This window comes from Vigna unguiculata, chromosome 2 (assembly GCF_004118075.2).
Source record: "Vigna unguiculata cultivar IT97K-499-35 chromosome 2, ASM411807v1, whole genome shotgun sequence".
In the NCBI taxonomy this organism is placed as follows: domain Eukaryota; kingdom Viridiplantae; phylum Streptophyta; class Magnoliopsida; order Fabales; family Fabaceae; genus Vigna; species Vigna unguiculata.
The window spans coordinates 28,083,501-28,105,254 of record NC_040280.1 but is presented as its reverse complement, the minus strand read 5'-3'; the positions used below and the strand labels follow the sequence as shown (position 1 = coordinate 28,105,254).

General features: G+C 30.9%; 2 protein-coding genes and 1 pseudogene across 3 annotated transcripts; 1 reads left to right on the top strand and 2 right to left on the bottom strand.

The window, feature by feature from the left end:
* The first annotated feature begins 1,615 nt into the window (after nt 1-1,615).
* On the top strand, nt 1,616-3,200 carry LOC114173124 (annotated as a pseudogene). The gene is made up of 5 exons (XR_003602454.1): nt 1,616-1,936; nt 2,020-2,154; nt 2,229-2,466; nt 2,564-2,766; nt 2,855-3,200. The product of XR_003602454.1 is annotated as an isoflavone reductase-like protein (transcript).
* Nucleotides 3,201-4,218: 1,018 nt separating this feature from the next.
* On the bottom strand, nt 4,219-9,887 carry LOC114173122 (isoflavone reductase homolog TP7-like). Its single transcript, XM_028057351.1, has 5 exons — nt 9,582-9,887; nt 9,364-9,498; nt 5,004-5,241; nt 4,695-4,898; nt 4,219-4,606 (listed from the first exon to the last, which is right to left on the bottom strand). The coding sequence occupies exons 1-5, from the start codon at nt 9,762-9,764 to the stop codon at nt 4,440-4,442; spliced, it is 927 nt and encodes a 308-aa protein (XP_027913152.1). The 5' UTR covers nt 9,765-9,887; the 3' UTR covers nt 4,219-4,439.
* Nucleotides 9,888-16,761: 6,874 nt separating this feature from the next.
* Nucleotides 16,762-18,349, bottom strand: LOC114173121 (isoflavone reductase-like protein). The gene is made up of 5 exons (XM_028057350.1): nt 18,072-18,349; nt 17,854-17,988; nt 17,539-17,776; nt 17,230-17,433; nt 16,762-17,141 (listed from the first exon to the last, which is right to left on the bottom strand). The coding sequence occupies exons 1-5, from the start codon at nt 18,252-18,254 to the stop codon at nt 16,975-16,977; spliced, it is 927 nt and encodes a 308-aa protein (XP_027913151.1). The 5' UTR covers nt 18,255-18,349; the 3' UTR covers nt 16,762-16,974.
* Between the last annotated feature and the right edge of the window lie 3,405 nt (nt 18,350-21,754).

The following is a 21,754-nucleotide window of genomic DNA, read 5'->3' as shown; positions in this document are numbered from 1 at the left end:
ACCTCTTATTCCTAAACGTCTCACGTCTCACGTCTTATCACTTATCACTTATTTCTTATCTCTTACCCATTATCTCTTATCTCTTATTTCTTATATGTTATCTTTTACCTCTTATCTATTATCTCTTATCTCTTATCTCTTATCTCTTATCTCTTATCTCTTATCTCTTATCTCTTATCTCTTATCTCTTATCTCTTATCTCTTATCTCTTATCTCTTATCTCTTATCTCTTATCTCTTATCTCTTATCTCTTATCTCTAATATATTATTTCTTATATCTTATCTATTATCCCTTATCACTTATATGTTATCTGTTATCTTTTATCTATTATTTCTTATATCTTATCTATTATCACTTACCTCTTATCTCTTTATCTCTTATCCCTATACGTCTCATGTCTCATGCCTCACGTCTCACGTCTCTTGTCTCACGTCTCACGGCTAACGCCTCAGGTCTCACGTCTCACGTCTCATGTCTTATCTTTTATCTCTCATCAGTATCTCTTATCAGTTGTCTCTCATCAAAAATCTTTTATCAGTTAATTCTTATCTCCTATCTCATATCTCTTATCACTTGTCTTTATTTTCTATTATCCTTTATCTTTTATCTCATATATTATTCCTTATATTTTATGTCTTATCGGTTATCTCAGATCACTTATCTTTTATCTCTTATCTCTTATCTTTTATCACTTATCAATTATCAATTATCACTTATCTCTTATCTCTTATCTCTTATCTCTTATCTCTTATCTCTTATCTCTTATCTCGTATCTCTTATCTCTTATCTCTTATCTCTTATTTCTTATTATCTCTTATCTTTTATCTTTTGTCTCTTATCTTTTATCTCTTATCTCATATCACTTACCTCTTATATATATATATATATATATATATATATATGATATACTTGACGTTTGACGTTATTATTTGCAGGAACAAAACAAAGTCAAACTTGAACAAGTAAAATAAAATATTGCTGCAAGCCGCCTAACTATAATTATTAAACAATACTAAAAAGTAGTAAAATATGATTTCCTTTCTATTAAATTTTAAATATATTAAACAAGTTTTAAAAAAAATTCAAAATTTAAATATATTTTTAGTTGTTATTAACATTTTTTGACGTGGATAACAGTTTAAACATCTGAATCGAGTACATTTAATTAGATTTATAATTAATATTATGTTCATATGTATCACGAAAGTTTTACATTTATAATTATCAACGAGGAAGACTTCAAAAATATTTTACATTTTAATAAAATAAAAATTGTATTTAAATTAAAAAACTAAAAGTATTATGAATTTTATTTTTTTATGGGAGACATATTATTATTTTAAAAGTTTTATAAGGATGGAAAATTATATATCGTAAAATAGGTATGTAAAAAACAAAATCGAAGGCAACAAAATCAAACCTCCATCACCCCACTCCAACACTTGTATAGTTTTTCTACACATAAAAGATACATTATGTAATATTCTTTGAATGAATTGAGATAGTTAATTTGGAGTCCACTGCCAAAAAAATTCAGGATGTAACATCACAATGATAAGGGCAATAAAAATAGAATTAAATAAAATAAACATACCTTTCATTGTTATTCACACCTCACTAGAAACCTTGTCTTATATTGAGACCGAAACCGTTCTACAAAGAGGAGGCCAATTCATCCCTAAATTCATCACATCCTCAAACTCGGTGCTTCTTATTTTGATCTGAACTTTGAAATTGAGTTATTATTGTTGAATGGCAGCGAAGAGCAAAATCCTGGTTATTGGAGGAACAGGATACATAGGAAAATTCATAATTAAGGCTAGCACAGAAGCAGGACATCCCACGTTTGTGTTGGTGAGAGAGAAGACTGTTTCAGATCCTCAAAAGTCTATACTTATTGAGACCTTCAAGACCTCTGGAGCCACTCTGCTATATGTATGTTCTTTTCTCTTCATTTAAGTAGAAAATTAGGTTAGTGTTTCAAATTTTGATAAAAATCCCTGTGGGTGATTGTGCAGGGTGATCTAAATGATCACGAAAGCCTTGTGAAGGCATTGAAGGAGGTTGATGTTGTAATATCTACAGTAGGTGGACAACAGATAGATGATCAAGTGAAGCTGATTGCAGCAATTAAAGAAGCTGGAAACATCAAGGTACATCCATAATGTCTTTTACAAAACCTTGAATCAGACATATTATTATTAATCTCTGTTTCTTCTGTCATCAGAGGTTCCTCCCATCGGAATTCGGGATTGATGTGGACCGTCACAATACAGTTGAGCCAGTGATTAGCTTTTTTGATAAAAAGGTAAAAATCAGAAGAACAATTGAAGCTGAAGAAATCCCTTACACCTATGTCAGCTCAAATGCCTTCGCTGGTTACTTCTTGCCTACACTAGTACAACAAGATGTCACAGCCCCTCCTCGGGACAAGGTTACCATTCTAGGAGATGGAAACGTCGCAGGTCACAACAATGACCCTAATTATCTGTTACAGTTTTTGTACAAGTAAAACACAACAATAGAATTGTCTGAATTGTGCATTTGTAATGTTTGTTTCAGGTGTTTATGTGTCGGAGGAAGACGTTGGGACTTACACCATTAAAGCAGTGGAGGATCCAAGAACATTGAACAAAATTCTATACCTCAGACCCCCCGCAAATGTTTTGACCTACAACCAGCTGTTGCGTTGTGGGAGAAGAAGATTAAGAGTACGCTTGAGAAAGTCTACATCCCAGAAGGTCAAGTTCTTAAGTACATCCAGGGTCAGTTTGCTATAACTCAATCAATTTTATGTGAAGATAGTTAAATATACCAAGTTTTTGTGTTATGATTTTGTTTATCTCTCTGCAGAGTCTCCTTTCCCTACTAATTTCAACTTAGCATTGCGCTATTCACTGCTGATAAAGGGAGATTGTACAAACTTTGAGATTGAGCCTTCTTTCGGGGTGGAAGGTTCTCAACTTTATCCTGAGGTCAACTACACTACGGTAGACGATTATTTGAACGCGTTTGTCTGAAATCCAGGAAATAAAATCATAACATTCTGTGAATTGTTCAAGTGTTACTTATGTCTTTCAAGTAATTAGTTACTTATGTTTGTGTTGTTGTCACAAGAGTCCCTCTGTTCTGACTCTGTTGTTGTTCGTTTATCATTAGACTCAAAACATAAATAAATCTTAATGTTATATTTATCTAATATCTAATTCTAAAAAAAACACTTTACACGAAAAATATTGATGGAAATCTATTTCTGAAAATAGTTTATGAAAAATATTTTAAAAGGATCGTATATAAATAAAGAGATATTTTAATAAATTTGAGATATATAAATAACAATTGTCCGACTGATACTTTAATATTAAAAAATAGTGAAAGAAACGGATGTATTATATAAATTATATTTATTATTATAACATTTATTAATAGTTTGCTGACTTGAATGTTGAGATGTTTTCTATGTACACAACCCTTAGAGAAGAGAGGACAGAGACTTGTGAAAAATATTTACATACTATAATTAGTTTTACAAACAACAATATTGAAGTCATAATAAGGCAATGACATTATCATCTAAAATTGTTTTATTTAACTGCTAAAAGAATAAAGTAAGATTACTAAATACATATGTATTTGCACCGTGACATGAGTTAATACAGATCTTCCTTTCATACTTTATCCTTATAAGTTTTTTATGACAGTAAAATCAGTCAAAATTTCCATCATCTGTCTTTATAATTTTTTTTTAACTTGTTTCTTTTGTCCAAAGTGAATGTGCATAATTCAACGACGTTATAACATAAATAAAACTAAAGTCATATGTATTATGTTAACATACATCAGTCAATTGTTGTCTTTTTTAACAATTTATAGCTTTTTCTTCTATCTAAAGTAATTTAATTACAATTTTAGCCAATGAAATTATTTTTTAAAACTATACTTCATATGCTCCATATAATAATATTTTTTTATTAGACATTAACCACAGTATTATTTATTCATATTTCAACTTAAAATCAACTGATATATCATATGTTCAGTTTAGGTTAACTCACCTGTAGTGGGTGGAAGAGTAATACATCTTCCTACATGCCTTTTAATAGAAATTTCTACTGTTTTATAAATGAAAAGATAAATAATTTAACGTTTTAGAATTATAAAATGCATTCAGTTGTAAATAAAATTAGTAGAAATAGTAGTAGAGGATACAATAAGAGGATCTAGAATTATTGCAAGCAATATCACATTGAAAAATAAATCGTAATAGATAGAACTTGATGAGAAGTTTAAAACAGCACCAAGCTAAGCGATCAACAACAGAGTCAGAACAGAGGGACTCTTGTGACAACAACACAAACATAAGTAACTAATTACTTGAATGACAAAAGTACAAACTCTTGAACAATTCACAGAATGTTATGATTTTATTCCCTGGATTTCAGACAAAAGCGTTCAAATAATCGTCCACCGTAGTGTATTTGACCTCGGGATAAAGTTGAGAACCTTCCACCCCGAAAGAAGGGTCGATCTCAAAGTTTGTACAATCTCCCTTTACCAGCAGTGAATGGCCCAATGCTAAGTTGAAAGTAGTAGGGAAAGGAGACTCTGCAGAGCAATAAACAAAATCATAACACAAAAACTTGGTATATTTAACTATCTTCACATAAAATTGATTGAGTTGTAATAAACTGACCCTGGATGTTCTTAAGAAGTTGGTCTTCTGGGATGTAGACTTTCTCGAGGGTACTCTTAATCTTGTTCTCCCACAACGACACCAGCTGGTTGAAGGTCAAAACATTTTCAGGGGGTCTGAGGTATAGACTTTTGTTCAAGGTTCTCTGGTCGTCCACTGCTTTAATGGTGTAAGTCCCAACGTCTTCCTCCGACACATAAACACCTGAAACAAACATTACAAATACAAAATTCAGACAATTCTACTGCCTATCCGTTGTGTTTTACTTGTACAAAAACAGTAACAGATAATTTGGCTCATTGTTATGACCTGCGACGTTTCCATCTCCTAGAACGGTAACCTTGTCCCGAGGAGGGGCTGTGACATCTTGTTGTCCCAGTGTAGGCAAGAACCAACCAGCAAAGGCATTTGAGCTGACATAGGTGTAGGGGATTTCTTCAGCTTCAATTGTTCTTCTGATTTTCACTTTTTTATCAAAAAAGTTAATCAGTGGCTCAACTGCATTGTGACGGTCCACATCAATCCCGAATTCCGATGGGAGGAACCTCTGATGACAGAAGAAACAGAGATTAATAATAATATGTCTGATTCAAGGTATTGAAACCCTACTGCTGAGGGTCTCCCTTTTCCTAGTCTGTTAAAGTTAGTTTTTCCTTTTTTGTTATATGAAGTATCGGGATCTATATAAGATAGAATCCCTCTGTATTCAGATGTAGAAAAACGGATTCATTGTTATCAAAAGAGTGTTTTTTCTGTAGAAAAACGGATTCATTGTTATCAAAAGAGTGTTTATTCCTTACCTTTCGACTATGCTTTCTTCCCTTCTTCCACGCTCATCCATCTTCATCTTTTCCATCATTTTTACCCCCAAATCCTGCTGTTAGGGTTGCTCTGTTTGAAGAGAGAAGGAAGAGCTTTTCTCTCACGCTCTCTCTCTCTCATGTCACCAGGGACTCAATATGGTATCAGAGCAAGTTCATAGCCTGTTCTGTTTCCGTTTGCCCACTCTGATCTCCTGCCCCAATAGTCAATACCTTGCAAGAAAGGTTCTTGCACCATGGAAGACACCAACAACAGCAAAGAAATTAAGTCAGAGGTTAGCAACGCAAGTCAACATCTCCAAAGATTGGATCTTGATCAATCTCTCATCCCTACCCGCCTATACTACATACATCCCAGAGAGAACCCAGGACAAGTTCTAGTATCACCTTCTCTTAATGAAACTAACTACAACAGTTCATGGAGCAGAAACATGAGAAGAGCTCTCATGTCCAAAAACAAATTAAAGTTTGTGGATGGCAGTATCAGAGTTCCTACTAGAAATGACCATTTATGAAGCTTGGGAAAGGGCCAATGTCATGATTTTGTCTTGGATCTTTAGGACTCTTTCTCCTCAAATTGTAGCGTTATCAGCCGTTGGTACTCCGCATCTTCACGGAGAATTCAATTTCACCGGGTCCATGTCGGAGACAGTGGGGCAGTCGTTACACCATTCGTGCAGGTCGCCACTTATGCGACAAGGAATTTCGCTACCTTAGGACAGTTAGAGTTACTGTTTACCGGGGCTTCCATTCAAAGCTTATAACACTTCTCCTTCCGACCTTCCAGCACCGGGCAGGTGTCAAACTCTATACATCGTGTTACCACTTAGCAGAGTCCTGTGTTTTTAATAAACAGTCGCTACCCCCTGGTATGTGCTGCTTTCCTAATCGAAAGATAGGAGAGCACCCCTTCTCCCGAAGTTACGGGGTCATTTTGCCGAATTCCTTACATTGATTCTGCCAAAGACATTTTGGATGACCTAAAGGAGAGATTCACAAAAGGGGATTATTTTCGCATTTCAGACCTCCTTCAACAAATGCAATCTACTAGACAAGGAGAAAGAAGTATTACTCAGTTCTTTACTGATCTGGAGATCATTTGGGAAGAATTAAAGTTTCTAAGGCATGTTCCTAACTGTACTTGTGGTAAGCCTTATGAATGCAATCTTTCAAGAATTTTCATCAAACAAAGGGAAGTGGAATATGTGATATGTTTCCTAAAAGGTTTGAACGATAGTTATAACACTATCAAGACTCAAATTCTGTTGTTAGAACCCTGCCTAACATGAATAAAGTTTACAATACTCTAATTCTCGATGTAAATGCTATATAGTTGGTTCTCATCCTTTAAAGACTACAGGTATAATAGGAGCATTCGTCAACAAAAGGATCACCATAAGATGATCATCTCGTGGCTATTGAGAACGAATCAAATCAGATAGTTCTATTTCTTATTCTTAATGTTTTCGATCTCGGTTCCGTAGGAACAAGTCATAGAGATTGAGAAAAATAGATCATTCACAACCACTGATGAAGGATTCCTCGAAAGGATTCGGTCTTATAGGATGTCCTGGTATCGAGATCTACGAAGTTCTAAATATGCTTGATAATTCTCCATTAAAACAATCTATTTGGTCAAACAAAGAATCAAAGATTCATTGGATTATCAAATGATACATAGTGCGATATGGTCAAAACAAAAAATTATAGGTATAAATATATACCTAGAGAAGTAAAATCCATTAACGGACTCTCTCTCATCATGCAACAAGAAAGGCAGAACAATGGTGCAGTTGGCGCAAATTCTGAAAGCAAGATCCTCTTTAATACCTTTGAAAGACATGTCAAGTCTCAAGAACAGAATGGCTGGAAAGGTCAAGGCAGAGGTTATGGTTCTGGTTCTCGGTCTCAAGGAAGGGGGAGAGGTCAGAATCCAAACTATGGCAACAGTGCTCTTATTGCCATAAAATGAATCACACTATAGAAGAATGTTACTCTAAGCATGGTTATCCCCCTTGAAATGAATACAGCAACAATCCCCAAGAAAACAAGAATCAAGATAAAAGAGAGCAATAGGTTTGCAATCTGAATATGAGGGAGGAGTCTATTGACAAACAGAACATGAAGGGTGAAGTTGTGAAAGGGCTGCCATCAGAGCAGATGCAGAAACTGTTAAAACTCATAAATGACTCTGACGAGTCTAGACACAACGTCAACCAAATACAGAAACACACAAATTCCACTGACAAGATTCCTCAAGATAAAAATCTCTAGATTTTGGACTTCATGAAGAGGTATACATGGATCCCCCTCCAGGGCTCCAAATCCCTAAACCAGGTCAAGTATGCAAGTTAACCAAATCTCTTTATGGGCTGAAACAAGCCAGCTGACAATGGTTTGCTAAACTGTCTTCTTTTCTTACTTCTATTGGTTTCATACAATCCCAATCTGACCACTCCCTGTTTAATAAAAATAGCTTAAGTTCTTTTACAGTGCTTCTTGTGTATGTGGATGATGTGATTTTAGCAGGAAATTCTATAACAGAGATTGAGAAAGTGAAGACTTCCTTACACAAAGCTTTCAGAATTAAAGATTTAGGATCCTTGAAATACTTCTTGGGCTTCGAGGTGGCTAGATCTAGCAAAGGAATACATTTATGTCAATGAAAATATGCTCTATACATTTTATCCGAAACAGGGATGCTGGATTGTAAGCCTAGCCAAAGTCCTCTCATTACTAACACTAAAATTCTCTTTGAGAAAGCTGATCACATCAAAGATTCAGATTCATACAGACGACTAATTGGGAAGTTGTTATACCTAACCAATTCTAGACCTGATATCTGTTATTTTGTACACTTACTTAGTCAATTTTTGCAGGCCCCTACTATCCATCATCATCAAGCAGCCCAACATATCCTAAGATATATCAAAATAAGTCCTGCTAATGGACTTTTCTTTGCTGCATCCAACAAACTCCATATCAAGGCTTTTAGTGACTCTGACTGGGCTGCATGCCCAGATACAAGACGGAGTGTTACAGGCTACTATGTATTCCTAGGCACATCTTTGATTTCCTGGAAATCAAAGAAGCAAAACACAGTATCTAGATCTTCCTCACAAGCCGAATATAGGGCCCTTGCCACTACCACCTACGAGCTACAATGGCTAAGTCACCTCCTTCGTGATTTACAAGTTCAAACCATTGATCAAGCCACCCTTTACTGCGATAGCCAGTCGGCACGTCAGATTGCCCGTAATCCAACTTTCCACAAGCACACGAAACACATCGATCTGGACTGCCATATTGTTCGCGAAAAACTTCAAAGCAAACTCTTCCACTTGCTTCCGATTCGTTCCTCCGAGCAACCAGTTGACATCTTCACCAAAGGGCTTCATCGCACGTCGTTCAAAACTCTTCTTCCTAAGCTCAGCTCAGTATGATGAATATACAGCATCCAGCTTGAGGGAAGGATATTGAAACCCTACTACTGAGGGTTTCCGTTTTCCTAGTCTGTTAAAGTTAGTTTTTCCCTTTCTGTTATATGAAGTATTGGGATTTATATAAGATAGAATCCTCTGTATTCAGATGTAGAAAAACAGATTCACTGTTATCAAAAGAGTGTTTTTTCCTTACCTTTCGTCTACGCTTTCTTCCCTTCTTCCACGCTCATCCATCTTCATCTTTTCCATCATTTTTGACCCCAAATCCTACTGCTAGGGTTGCTCGGTTCGAAGAGAGAAGGAAGAGCTTTTCTCTCACGCTCTCTCTCTCATGTTTCTCGCACTCTCTCTCATGTCACCAGGGGCTCAATACAAGTTTTGTAAAACAAGACATTATGGATGTACCTTGATGTTTCCGGCTTCCTTAATTGCTGCAATCAGCTTCACTTGATCATCTGTCTGTTGTCCACCAACTGCAGATATTACAACATCAACTTCCTTCAATGCCTTCACAAGGCTTTCGTGATCATTTAGATCACCCTGCAAAATCACCCACAGGGATTTTTATCAAAATTTGAAACACTGACCTAATTTTCTACTTAAATGAAAAGAAAAGAACATACATAAAGCAGAGTGGCTCCAGAGGTCTTGAAGGTCTCAATAAGTATAGACTTTTGAGGATCTGAAACAGTCTTCTCTCTCACCAACACAAACGTGGGATGTCCTGCTTCTGTGCTAGCCTTAACTATGAATTTTCCTATGTATCCTGTTCCTCCAATAACCAGGATTTTGCTCTTCGCTGCCATTCAAAAATAATAACTCAACTTTAAAGTTCTGATAAATATAAGAAGCACTGAGTTTGAGGACGTGATGAGTTTAGGGATGAATTTGCCTCCTATTTTTAGGACAGTTTCGGTCTCAATATAGGTTTCTTATCTAAGTGAAGTGTGAATAATAATTAAAGATACGAACCTCATGTTTATTTTATTTTCTTTTATTTTTTAATATCGTGATTGTTACATCTTGAATGATCTCGCGTTTATTGAGATAAATTAAAATATTGAACCACTTATAATTTTATTGGGCAAATGGTCGACTAAGTGGTAACGTGTTTAGAATCAAAATTAACAATCTAGTTTTGGTTGTGGACTCCAAATTAAATATCTCAATTCATTCAACGAATAATACATAATGTATCTTTTATGTGTAAAAAAGCTATACAAGAGTTGGAGTGGGAAGTAGTGACGGTCCTTTTGGGGAGTCTTCTGTGAGTCACGACTCCCCCAAAATATTTTAATTTTACTTTTTATATATTTTTTAATTTTTTTTATATATTATTAAACTATTTATATTAAATTTAGAAAAAATTGTAATTTTATTTATATATTTATTGTTTATAAAATAAAATAAAAAGTAATTTGATAGATGTTGGTTAATAGAAGGAATCATAGTTTTGTTTAAGATTATTTTTCAACCTCCAATAAATCATTAAGAAAATATGAGAGTAAAAAGAAAGTAATGAGATAAATTTCGAATGAAGATTGAAAAATAGAGATATTGAAGAACGCATCATCACATAAACTTATAATGAAGATTTCAAATTTTTGAAAATTCATATTTAAAATTTAACTTAAATGTCTTATTCTCTATCGTATTTATTTTCATTACAGTATTTAGACATATTGTTATAAATTACACGATAAGTCTCCTCATATTTTCTTTTTTACTAGAATATGTTAGTTAAGCAAACTTTAATATTTAAAGAATTTTAAAAATAAAGTCTTAAAATATAAATTATGTTTACAATTATATTAGAATTTATCTATTTCATGAGTTTTTTAAAAAAAAAATCTAAAACATTAGAAAGAAGTTAAATTAAATTTAACAGCTAGATAAAAATAATTTAAATTAAATTAATCAATTATATAAGAAAATAAAATATAAGATATTTATTTATAAACTTTCTCTATAAACAGTAAAATATAAACAAACTAAAACATGCAATTTAGAAAAGAATGAAAATAAAATAATGAGATAAAAAAAATTGAATTTTAAAATTCAACAATAACATAAAATATAAAAAAAATAATAAATAAAACAAAAATAATTCATGTGAGATTGTTCTTTGAAACCTGTGATGCAAGTATTTGCATGGATAGTGGCAACAGTGCATTGTTTTTTTCTTTCAAAGCCAAAGCATTCATATTGGTCGTGACAATAGTGTATTATTTTTTTTCTTTCAAAGTCCCAAAATGAGAAAGTTGGTTTTCTTCCCTTTAAAAGACTTAACTCATTTCTTCACTTCTTCATAGATTAAGTTTGTTCCTTTAAGATACCTAATTTATTCAGAGGAAGAAAAAGAAATTTCTAACCTAGCTAGAAAGGAGAAGAAGAAGAGCAGAAACAATAGTTTGCCGCGCGTGTTCTTCTTAATAACTTATCTTATTAATTAGTTATTGCATAATATGTTTCACTTTTCTTTTTCTCTTGTTTCTTCCTTTTTTTTCTCCTCCTTTTCCTTGGAGAAAATTTGAGAAATCACAGTAACAAGTGGAAGAAAGTTTGACAGAAAATTAGTTTTGGTCTAATGCATGGCAATTATAAATTTGTAAAGACGTTATTTTTATTTATTTTATGGTTTAAGCATTCACTTTTGTATTTGTAAGTGCTATAATTGAAATATTTGGAGAGTTTAATGATGCAATCACATCATATTCTAAATATTTTTTCTTTGTATTAGCTTTAAGAAAGAATTAAATACTATAAATTGGATTTGCCTAAAAAGTATATATATATATATATATATATGTGTGTGTGTGTGTGTGTGTGTGTGTGTGTGTGTGTGTGTGTGTGTGTGTGTGTGTGTGTGTGTGTGTGTGTGTGTGTGTGTGTGTGTGTGTGTGTGTGTGTGTGTGTGTGTGTGTGTGTGTGTGTGTGTGTGTGTGTGTGTGTGTGTGTACATGTTTTGTCTAAAGAGGATTTTCCTGTGGAAAAATAGGTATGGGGAGAATGTCGAAGAGGTGGCACAGTTGGCTGATTGAACATGTTCGAAGTGTCGAGACTTTTGCAACCATAGTTTCTTCTAGTAGGTTTCTTTTCATTTTTATCAATTTGTTTTTTGAGTTTGTATTGTAGTCATGAATTTGTTATGTTTATAGGAAGCAACAAGGTGAACCGTATCAATCTCACATATTGTATTGTCAAGGAATTTTGGATCAAAATAAGAACTCCAAAGATGTTAAGGCCAGTCCTCCAATTCGAATGGAGGAATTGGAAAATCTTGTCATCAGGTAGTTTATTAATTTCTTTTTTGTTTTTACTTGTGTGATGTCTAATTTTACATTTTGGAGTGTGTTCAGTTTGTTTCTTGATGTTGTGATGTTGTGATGTATTTGGATGATAACACTTTTGTTTTATTGGTTTTCCACGGTTGGAAACTAAATAAATTCTTACTTTTTGTTTTCTTAATATAATCTAAAGTGGTTGGAAGGAGTAAAATTCAAGACAAGCAAAAGCAATAAAAGAAGCAAAACTTATGATTGTTGCAGCTAAGGAAAAGGTAATATAAAGCAAGGTGTTATGTTGCTCTTTGTACATGGATTATCCTTGCTGTTATAGTGTGTTCATAACAAATTATTGTGCATGATATATACAGGTAAAGTGTCTTGTGCAGAGGTTGCAGAATGAGAAGGATATAAAAATACAAGATGAAGTTGTTACATCTCCTGAAGAAAGTTGGTTCGTTTATAGTCCTGTAAAGAAGGATGAAGTTGATAAATATATTTCTTCAAGGTGAGTTATTTTCTTAAAGTTAAGTGGATTGTTATTGTGGTTTCAGATATTTTACATGATATTTGAAAGTTTGCATTTTTTATATTATGTCAATGAACATGATGGTGAATTTGTAATGTCGGATGTTACATTTTGGTACATTATATTTGTAGACTAAGCCACAACTATTGAATTGCATGCTTCCTTTATACCTTGGTTGCAGATGTAAGAGCTCTCAAACAAGTTTGTAGGACGCTTAATAGCATGACGCTTGCCAAAACACTCACTGCATCATGGTATTGTATCTATGAGACTCTTGTAAATTTATCTAATAATAATATGTTGCCAACATTATTTTTAACATGATATACATTTCTTCTTTTTGTAGATTTTGGTGGATATCTCTATATGGTGGTCGTTCCTCATTTGTTTTTGGATACAGGGGACCTTAATTATTGTGATCATTGTATATACATTTTTTGTATTTTCTTTTAGTGGAATACGAAATGAAATTATTTTTTTAATTTAATTACTATTATGGTTGTATTTTTAACTAGGTAGATGTACAGTGATATATTATTCATTGAAAAGTGATGTATGTATTATTTTCTTGTGGAAAATTAGGTATAGGTAGAATGTCGAAGAGGTGGCACAGTTGGCTGATTGAATATGTTCAAATTGTCAAGACTTTTGCAATCGTAGTTTTTTATGGTGGGTTTCTTTCATTTTTAACTATTTGTTTTTTGAGTTTGTATTTTATTCATGAATTAATTATGGAGTTATTTTTATAGGAAGCGATGAGACGAATAGTATAATCTCTTATATCATATATCGTATTGTCAAGAAATTTGAAAATGGATTAAGAACTCCTAAAAAATGTTGTGGCCAATCCTTTGTTTCGAATTGCAGGAACATGAAAATCTTGTCATTAGATAAATTAAATTTTTTATTTTTATTTTTGTGGTGTCTAATTTTTCATTTTGGAGTGTGATAATTTTAAACTCTTTCTTAATATATAATTTATTTATATATTGTGAAGCATAATTTTTATTATGAATTTGATTCAATCTTTTCATGTTTTGTATTGTTTTTAAAATAAATTTTTATATAATAATAAATGATTAATAAATTTTTAGGTATCAGCGTTGAGATATCAAAAGTTATAACATAACTAAAATGTCAACAAATCATAACGATGTCACGACCTTATTTAAAAATACTAATGTGCACTATTTACTTACACGAATAAATATACACATATTTTTCATAATATTAAATCAAGCTAATTCTTTGATCTTGGTCATCTAAGATTTTAACAATAGTCGATCAGTCCTTTAATTAGTCTCATTTTATTCCTGCATTTTTATTTGATGACAACTATATTCTCAACGGCTGTAGTTTTTATTTGATTTACATTACTTCAAAAAAGAAAAGTATTTTTCAATAATATTTGAAATCCAAAATTAATAACGCAATTTCCTAAACTTCCAAACATAAACATAAAACTAAACTGAAGAAAAAACCTTATATTATTCTAGTTTTATTTTATTCTCTTAAGGCTTTATGTTTGTATTTTTTTTTTTCACTAAAGCAAGGCCTGAACATAAATAATAATAAAAAAAAAAGAGAGTAGAGGTTAGAAGTTTGTGCAAGCTATCATAACCTCCCACTAAGTCAAATTTAGCGGTTTTAATAGAAACATATTATAAGCTATTGTCAGACTTATATAATTACTTAATTAATTGTTTAAGACTATTAGTATATATTTGTAGAATCTGATTAAAATTTTATATGAAATAAAATACGATTGTTATCCTATTCTTTCCCACAAACCTTACGACACAGAAATATTAAGAATATTCCTTATATATATATATATATATATATATATATATATATATATATATATATATATAATTGTGATATCCTGGCACGTCCGACCTGATTCGAGTTGTGGGCCTAAATGAGAAATAGGTTGGCCCAAAACCGAATGGCTCACTTTTCACCTATTGATGTAGTCAAGCCGTAATGATAGGACTCCCCCCGATACCAGCACGGAAGTCGGCCATGTGGTCAGTTAAATCCCCCACGATGCGGAATAAACTCGGTTAGTGGACATATCTCAAGGCATGTGAGGGGAAAAACGATATAAGACTGGTAGCGGGGGGAAGAAGGGCATATACTGTTTTTTGAGTGGCTCTTGCTGGATTGAGTTCGGCATACGATCGGAACAATTTTGGCAAGAACAATAATTAATGGTTTATGGGAATGGATCTTAATCAAAATATTTGAAAGATCAAAATAATATATTTAAAATTTATATATTTAATTATTATTATTAATATAACAAATATATATATATATATAAAATTTAATATTGAAATATCTAATTTTGTTAGAAATATGACAATTTTGAAATTGTATTTGATATATAATATATTTTAAATAATTTTTTAAAAATTTTACCTTTTCAACCCTCATATTTAAGAGTGTTTTTTTCAATCTTAAAAGGTGGTTTTTCTAATACTCTCATTCAACTGTTGGATTCTTAATATCATAATATGTAAAGAAGTAAATCTCTTTTATTTTCATATTCAAGCATATATTTCCTTCTATCACTTTAAAACAAATAAATCTATTAATTTATTTTTCATCAATATATCTATTTTAAAAAAAATTAAGACTAAGAATAATTTATCAAAATTTAATCGAAAATTAAGAAACATAATTACTAAAAGAAATGTATATGATAATCAAGTCAAAACTAAAAAAATGATTATGAAAAAACATCTAGTATACAAATTTTTCTTCTATATTCATAAAAAATAAATATACAATAAACTTATAAGATGAAAAAAATATTAATTATCAAACTAATATTTCACTATCAAGAGATAAATGAGAGTTGTATTTTCTTTCTTAAAGAATGGAAGAGAACATGAGAGCAAAAAGTAGGATTAGACATAATTTACTGAACTATACTGTTAAAAACTACAATGAACTGAAAACTAGTTTATTTGAACAAAACTAAAAAATAGTTCAGACAAATTGAACTGAATTATTTTTTTGTTATAAAGAACTGAACTAAAAAATATTTAAAATATCATTAGACTACTCAAATAAATGAAATAATTAATCAGATAGACCAAGTTCCATCCAGGTGAGAATCCATAATTATAATACAAGTAATAACACATTTCACAAAACAAATTAATTGTGTTTATCATTATAACATTTATTAATATCTAACGCAATTTGCGGATTTGGAGCTGAGATGTTTTCTATGTACACAACCCTTTTCAGATTAGAGAAGACATGATAGAGACTTGTGAAAATATTTACATAGTATAATTAGTTTTATTTAACTGCTAAATATTGAAGTCATAATAAGGCAATGACATTATCATCTAAAATTTTTTTATTTAACTGCTAAAAGAATAAAGTAAGATTACTAAATACATATGTATTTGCACCGTGACATGAGTTAATACAGATCTTCCTTTCATACTTTATCCTTTTAAGTTTTTTATGACAGTAAAATCACTCAAAATTTCTATCATCTGTCCTTATAATTTTTTTTTTAACTTGTTTCTTCTGTCCACAGTGAATGTGCATAATTCAACGACGTTATAACATAAATAAACTAAGTCATATGTATTATGTTAACATATATTAGTCCGTTGTTGACTTTTTAACAATTTATAGCTTTTTCTTCCATCTAAAGTAATTTAATTATAATTTTTAGCCAATGAAATTATTTTTTAAAACTATACTTCATATGCTCCATATAATAATATTTTTTTATTAGACATTAACCACAGTATTATTTATTCATATTTCAACTTAAAATCAACTGATATATCATATGTTCAGTTTGGGTTAACTTACCTGTAGTGGGTGGAAGAGTAATACATCTTCCTACATGTCTTTTAATAGAAATTTCCACCGTTTTATAAATGAAAAGATAAATAATTTAACGTTTTAGAATTATAAAATGCATTAAATTGTAAATAAAATTAGTAGAAATAGTAGTAGAGGATACAATAAGATCACATTGAAAAACAAATCGTAATAGATAAAACTTGATGAGAAGTTCAAAAAAGCACCAAGCTAAGCGAACAACAACAGAGTCAGAACAGAGGGACTCTTGTGACAACAACACAAACATAAGTAACTAATTACTTGAAAGACAAAGTACAAACTCTTGAACAATTCACAGAATGTTATGATTTTATTTCCTGGATTTCAGACAAACGCGTTCAAATAATCGTCCACCGTAGTGTATTTGACCTCGGGATAAAGTTGAGAACCTTCCACCCCGAAAGAAGGGTCGATCTCAAAGTTTGTACAATCTCCCTTTACCAGCAGTGAATGGCCCAATGCTAAGTTGAAATTAGTAGGGAAAGGAGACTCTGCAGAGCAATAAACAAAATCATAACACAAAAACTTGGTATATTTAACTATCTTCACATAAAATTGATTGAGTTATAACAAACTGACCCTGGATGTACTTAAGAATTTGATCTTCTGGGATGTAGACTTTCTCGAGGGTACTCTTAATCTTGTTCTCCCACAACGACACCAGCTGGTTGAAGGTCAAAACATTTTCAGGGGGTCTGAGGTATAGACTTTTGTTCAAGGTTCTCTGGTCGTCCACTGCTTTTATGGTGTAAGTCCCAACGTCTTCCTCCGACACATAAACACCTGAAACAAACATTACAAATACAAAATTCAAACAATTCCACTGCATATCTGTTGTGTTTTACTTGTACAAAAACAGTAACAGATAATTTGGCTCATTGTTATGACCTGCGACGTTTCCATCTCCCAGAATGGTAACCTTGTCCCGAGGAGGGGCTGTGACATCTTGTTGTCCCAGTGTAGGCAAGAAGTAACCAGCAAAGGCATTTGAGCTGACATAGGTGTAGGGGATTTCTTCAGCTTCAATTGTTCTTCTGATTTTCACTTTTTTATCAAAAAAGCTAATCAGTGGCTCAACTGCATTGTGACGGTCCACATCAAGCCCGAATTCCGATGGGAGGAACCTCTGATGACAGAAGAAACAGAGATTAATAATAATATGTCTGATTTAAGGTTTTGTAAAACAAGACATTATGGATGTACCTTAATGTTTCCAACTTCTTTAATTGCTGCAATCAGCTTCACTTGATCATCTATCTGTTGTCCACCTACTGTAGATATTACAACATCAACTTCCTTCAATGCCTTCACAAGGCTTTCGTGATCATTTAGATCACCCTGCACAATCACCCACAGGGATTTTTATCAAAATTTGAAACACTAACCTAATTTTGTACTTAAAAGAAAAGAAAAGAACATACATAAAGCAGAGTGGCTCCAGAGGTCTTGAAGGTCTCAATAAGTATAGACTTTTGAGGATCTGAAACAGTCTTCTCTCTCACCAACACAAACGTGGGATGTCCTGCTTCTGTGCTAGCCTTAATTATGAATTTTCCTATGTATCCTGTTCCTCCAATAACCAGGATTTTGCTCTTCGCTGCCATTCAAAAATAATAACTCAACTTTAAAGTTCTGATAGATATAAGAAGCACTGAGTTTGAGGATGTGATGAGTTTAGGGATGAATTTGCCTCCTATTTGTAGGACAGTTTCGGTCTCAATACAAGACTAGGTTTCGTCGGTCACCATTTTTTTTGTCAATAAGTTTTTAAGGATAAACATTGTACGTATTTCATTTCTAATATTATATTGTGATTTGGTAGTAGTTTCGTTTTCATTTTTAAAAAAGGAACAAATTTGCATTACTCAACTTTTCCCCCAAAAAACACCTTGGAAGACAATACTCTACTAAAATTATGAAAAAATAGGTCACATAGTGGTTGCGTACAAACAATTTTCCACTGGCCATTTAATAATACCTTAAACTTGATATCGTGTCAACTACAAATAAATTATACTTTTGAATGGATATATGATAAAATACTTTTTAAACAATTGAGAAAGTTTATCTAGAAACATAAAAGACAGACTATTGTGTAATTTGACAATTTTCAAATACAAATATAATATTCCAAAATGTAGAACTAATTTTAAAAAATTATAAAAATACGTATTACTGTATAGCAGAGGCGAACTATGCATTGACCAAGGGGAGCCACGGCTCCCCCAAATTTTTTTTAAAATTTATTATATATATATATATATATATATATAATTATATTTATGTTAAATTTATATTATGGAAATTATAATTAAAGATAAAATAAAAAATTTAATAGAGACATTGATTTATAAAAGAGATTAAGATTTTTTTTAGCTATAAGATTTTTTCACTGTATAAATTATCATGAAAGTGTGAAGGAAAATAAATACAAAAGAGATAGGTTGGAAAACAGAGGTTGGAAACACATAGATTGAGATTGAAGTAATTATGGCATGATCTCTCACAGATCAAGGATTAGTATCTTATTATGATTTATGTATGTTAGATTTATGATTCTTTTTAGATGTTTCTCCAAAGTAAGTTTATCCTAAATTAGTATAAACCTAATTATGATTTTAGGGATTTTTTTATGAAATTGGTATAAATCCTAATTATACTTTTTCCCAAATTATTATAACCCTTAATTATGAAATTTAAGGATTTTGTGTTTTCTACTACCTATGGTAAATCTTTTTTAAAGTTTTGAATTTATAATGTGTTGCTTATTTAATTAAAGTGATATGAGTTTTGTTATGTCTTGCATTGTGATAATTGTGATTTCTGAATATAAATTTTATCTTTTTCTAAATAGGTGAGATGTGATAAATTTATATTAGAAAGATTATGATAAAGATTAAAAAAATTGATTCTTTATTTAAAGAAGAAGGTTTGTGATAAAGATGAAAAAAATGCATATATGTGAACTAAACTTTTCATGAGAATCAAGAATTCAAGACAATGAAAATCAAATCTCTAAAATTTTCAGAGTTATATATAATGAATTTAAAAATTTATAGAACGCAATCCAGAAAAACGTCTTCAAATTTGACAATACCCACCAAATCAAATTGACGAGGTACAAATGGTTGATCTAAAATGATATTTATGGTTTGATATCATGATATAATAGCGAATAGTCATATTTTTTTGAATTATACTATTATGTATGTTTGTTTTAAGCAGAGAAAATGAGGAGAAAAAATGAAAAGCTTTTTTTCTAAATAAAAAAAATTATATATAACAAATTTAATTTGGCACCCCTAAATTTTTTCTCCAAGTTATTGTATATAGTCTCTTGGTTATCTTTATGTTCCATAACTATATATATATATATGACTTAATACAGCATAAAATCTTATAGAATAGTGATAAATTCTCTCAACAAGTGAATCAATCGTGTCAATTTTAGTAAAATAGAAAACGAAATTGTCGTATTTATCAGATAGTAATAATATTGATAATTCGATGATTCCTTAACTAAAAATTACATGGACATGATATATTTCATGCTACATGACTATACACAAATCCAAATATAAGTTTCACAATTTTGAGTTGATTAAGGATTACAATAGTTATAATTATTACATATAATTATAATATTGAAATTGAATGATGCTTAAATATTAATATGTATTTGTATAATGTTTTACTTTCTTATATTTATTAAAATCTTTCATAATAGATATAATTTATTTATATATTATGAAGTATAATTTTTATCATGAATTTGATTTGATTTTTTTATGTTTTATATTTTTTTTAAATAAATTTTTATTTAATAATAAATAATAAATGGATTTTTAGGTATTATTTGAGATATCAAAAGTTATAACATAGCTGAAATGTAAAGAAAAAATCATAATAATATCACAACCTTATTTAAAAATACTAATATGCACTATTTACTTACACAAAAAAATATACACATATTTTTCATAATATTAAATCAAGTTAGTTCTTTCTTTAATATTGGTCGTCTAAGATTTTAACAATGATCGATCAATCCTTTAATTAATCTCATTTTGTTCCTGCATTTTTATTTGATGACAACTCTATTCTCAACGGCTGTAGTTTTTATTTGATTTACATTACTTCAAAAAAGAAAAGTATTTTTGAAATCCAAAATTAATAACGCAATTTCCTAAACTTCCAAACATAAACATAAAACTAAACTGAAGAAAAAACCTGATATTATTCTAGTTTTATTTTATTCTCTTAAGGCTTTATGTTTTCTTTTTCACTCTGAACATAAATAATAAATAAAAAATAAATAAATAAATAAGTAGAGGTTAGAAGTTTGTGCAAGCTATTGTAACCTCCCACTAAGTCAAATTTAGCGGGTTTAGTAGAAACAGAGTATAAGCTATTGTCAGACTTATATAATCACTTATTTAAATGTACTAAGACTATTATTATATATTTGTAGAATCTTATTAAAGTTTTATATGAAATAAAATATGACTGTTATCCTATTTAGAGATGGCAAATAAACTCGTCCCCGTGGGTATTGTCCGAACTCGTCCCCGTTTTGACGGGAATCCCCGCATTGACCGGGTATGGGTATGGGTATGGGGAATCCCCGACTTTTTCAGTTGGGTATGGGGATGTACATATCCCCGCCATAATATTCGTCCCCGCCATATCTCTATTCTCGTTTAAATTATTAAAATATCTACAATTAATTAAGTAACCATATATATATATATATATATATATATATATATTCTATTTTTTATTTCTTTTAATTATTTGGTTTGTCATGAAACTTATTCACATTTCCAAAATAATTTTTATCTTATCATAACCTTTATGTAATTATGTTAAAATGATGTATATTAATTAAAAAAAATTATGCTCACAATATTTCTATTATTTTTTTAATATGTTTATTTATTATATATTTTCCTTTCACATGAGAATGTTTATACTCTCAATTTAAGGTAATATAAATTTTTTTTTTTACTTACTATTATTATTATTATTAATTTTTGTTTAATTTGAATAACTCGTTTGTTTCATTAAAATAATTTTCGTTATTTTTCAACCACTGAGTATATAT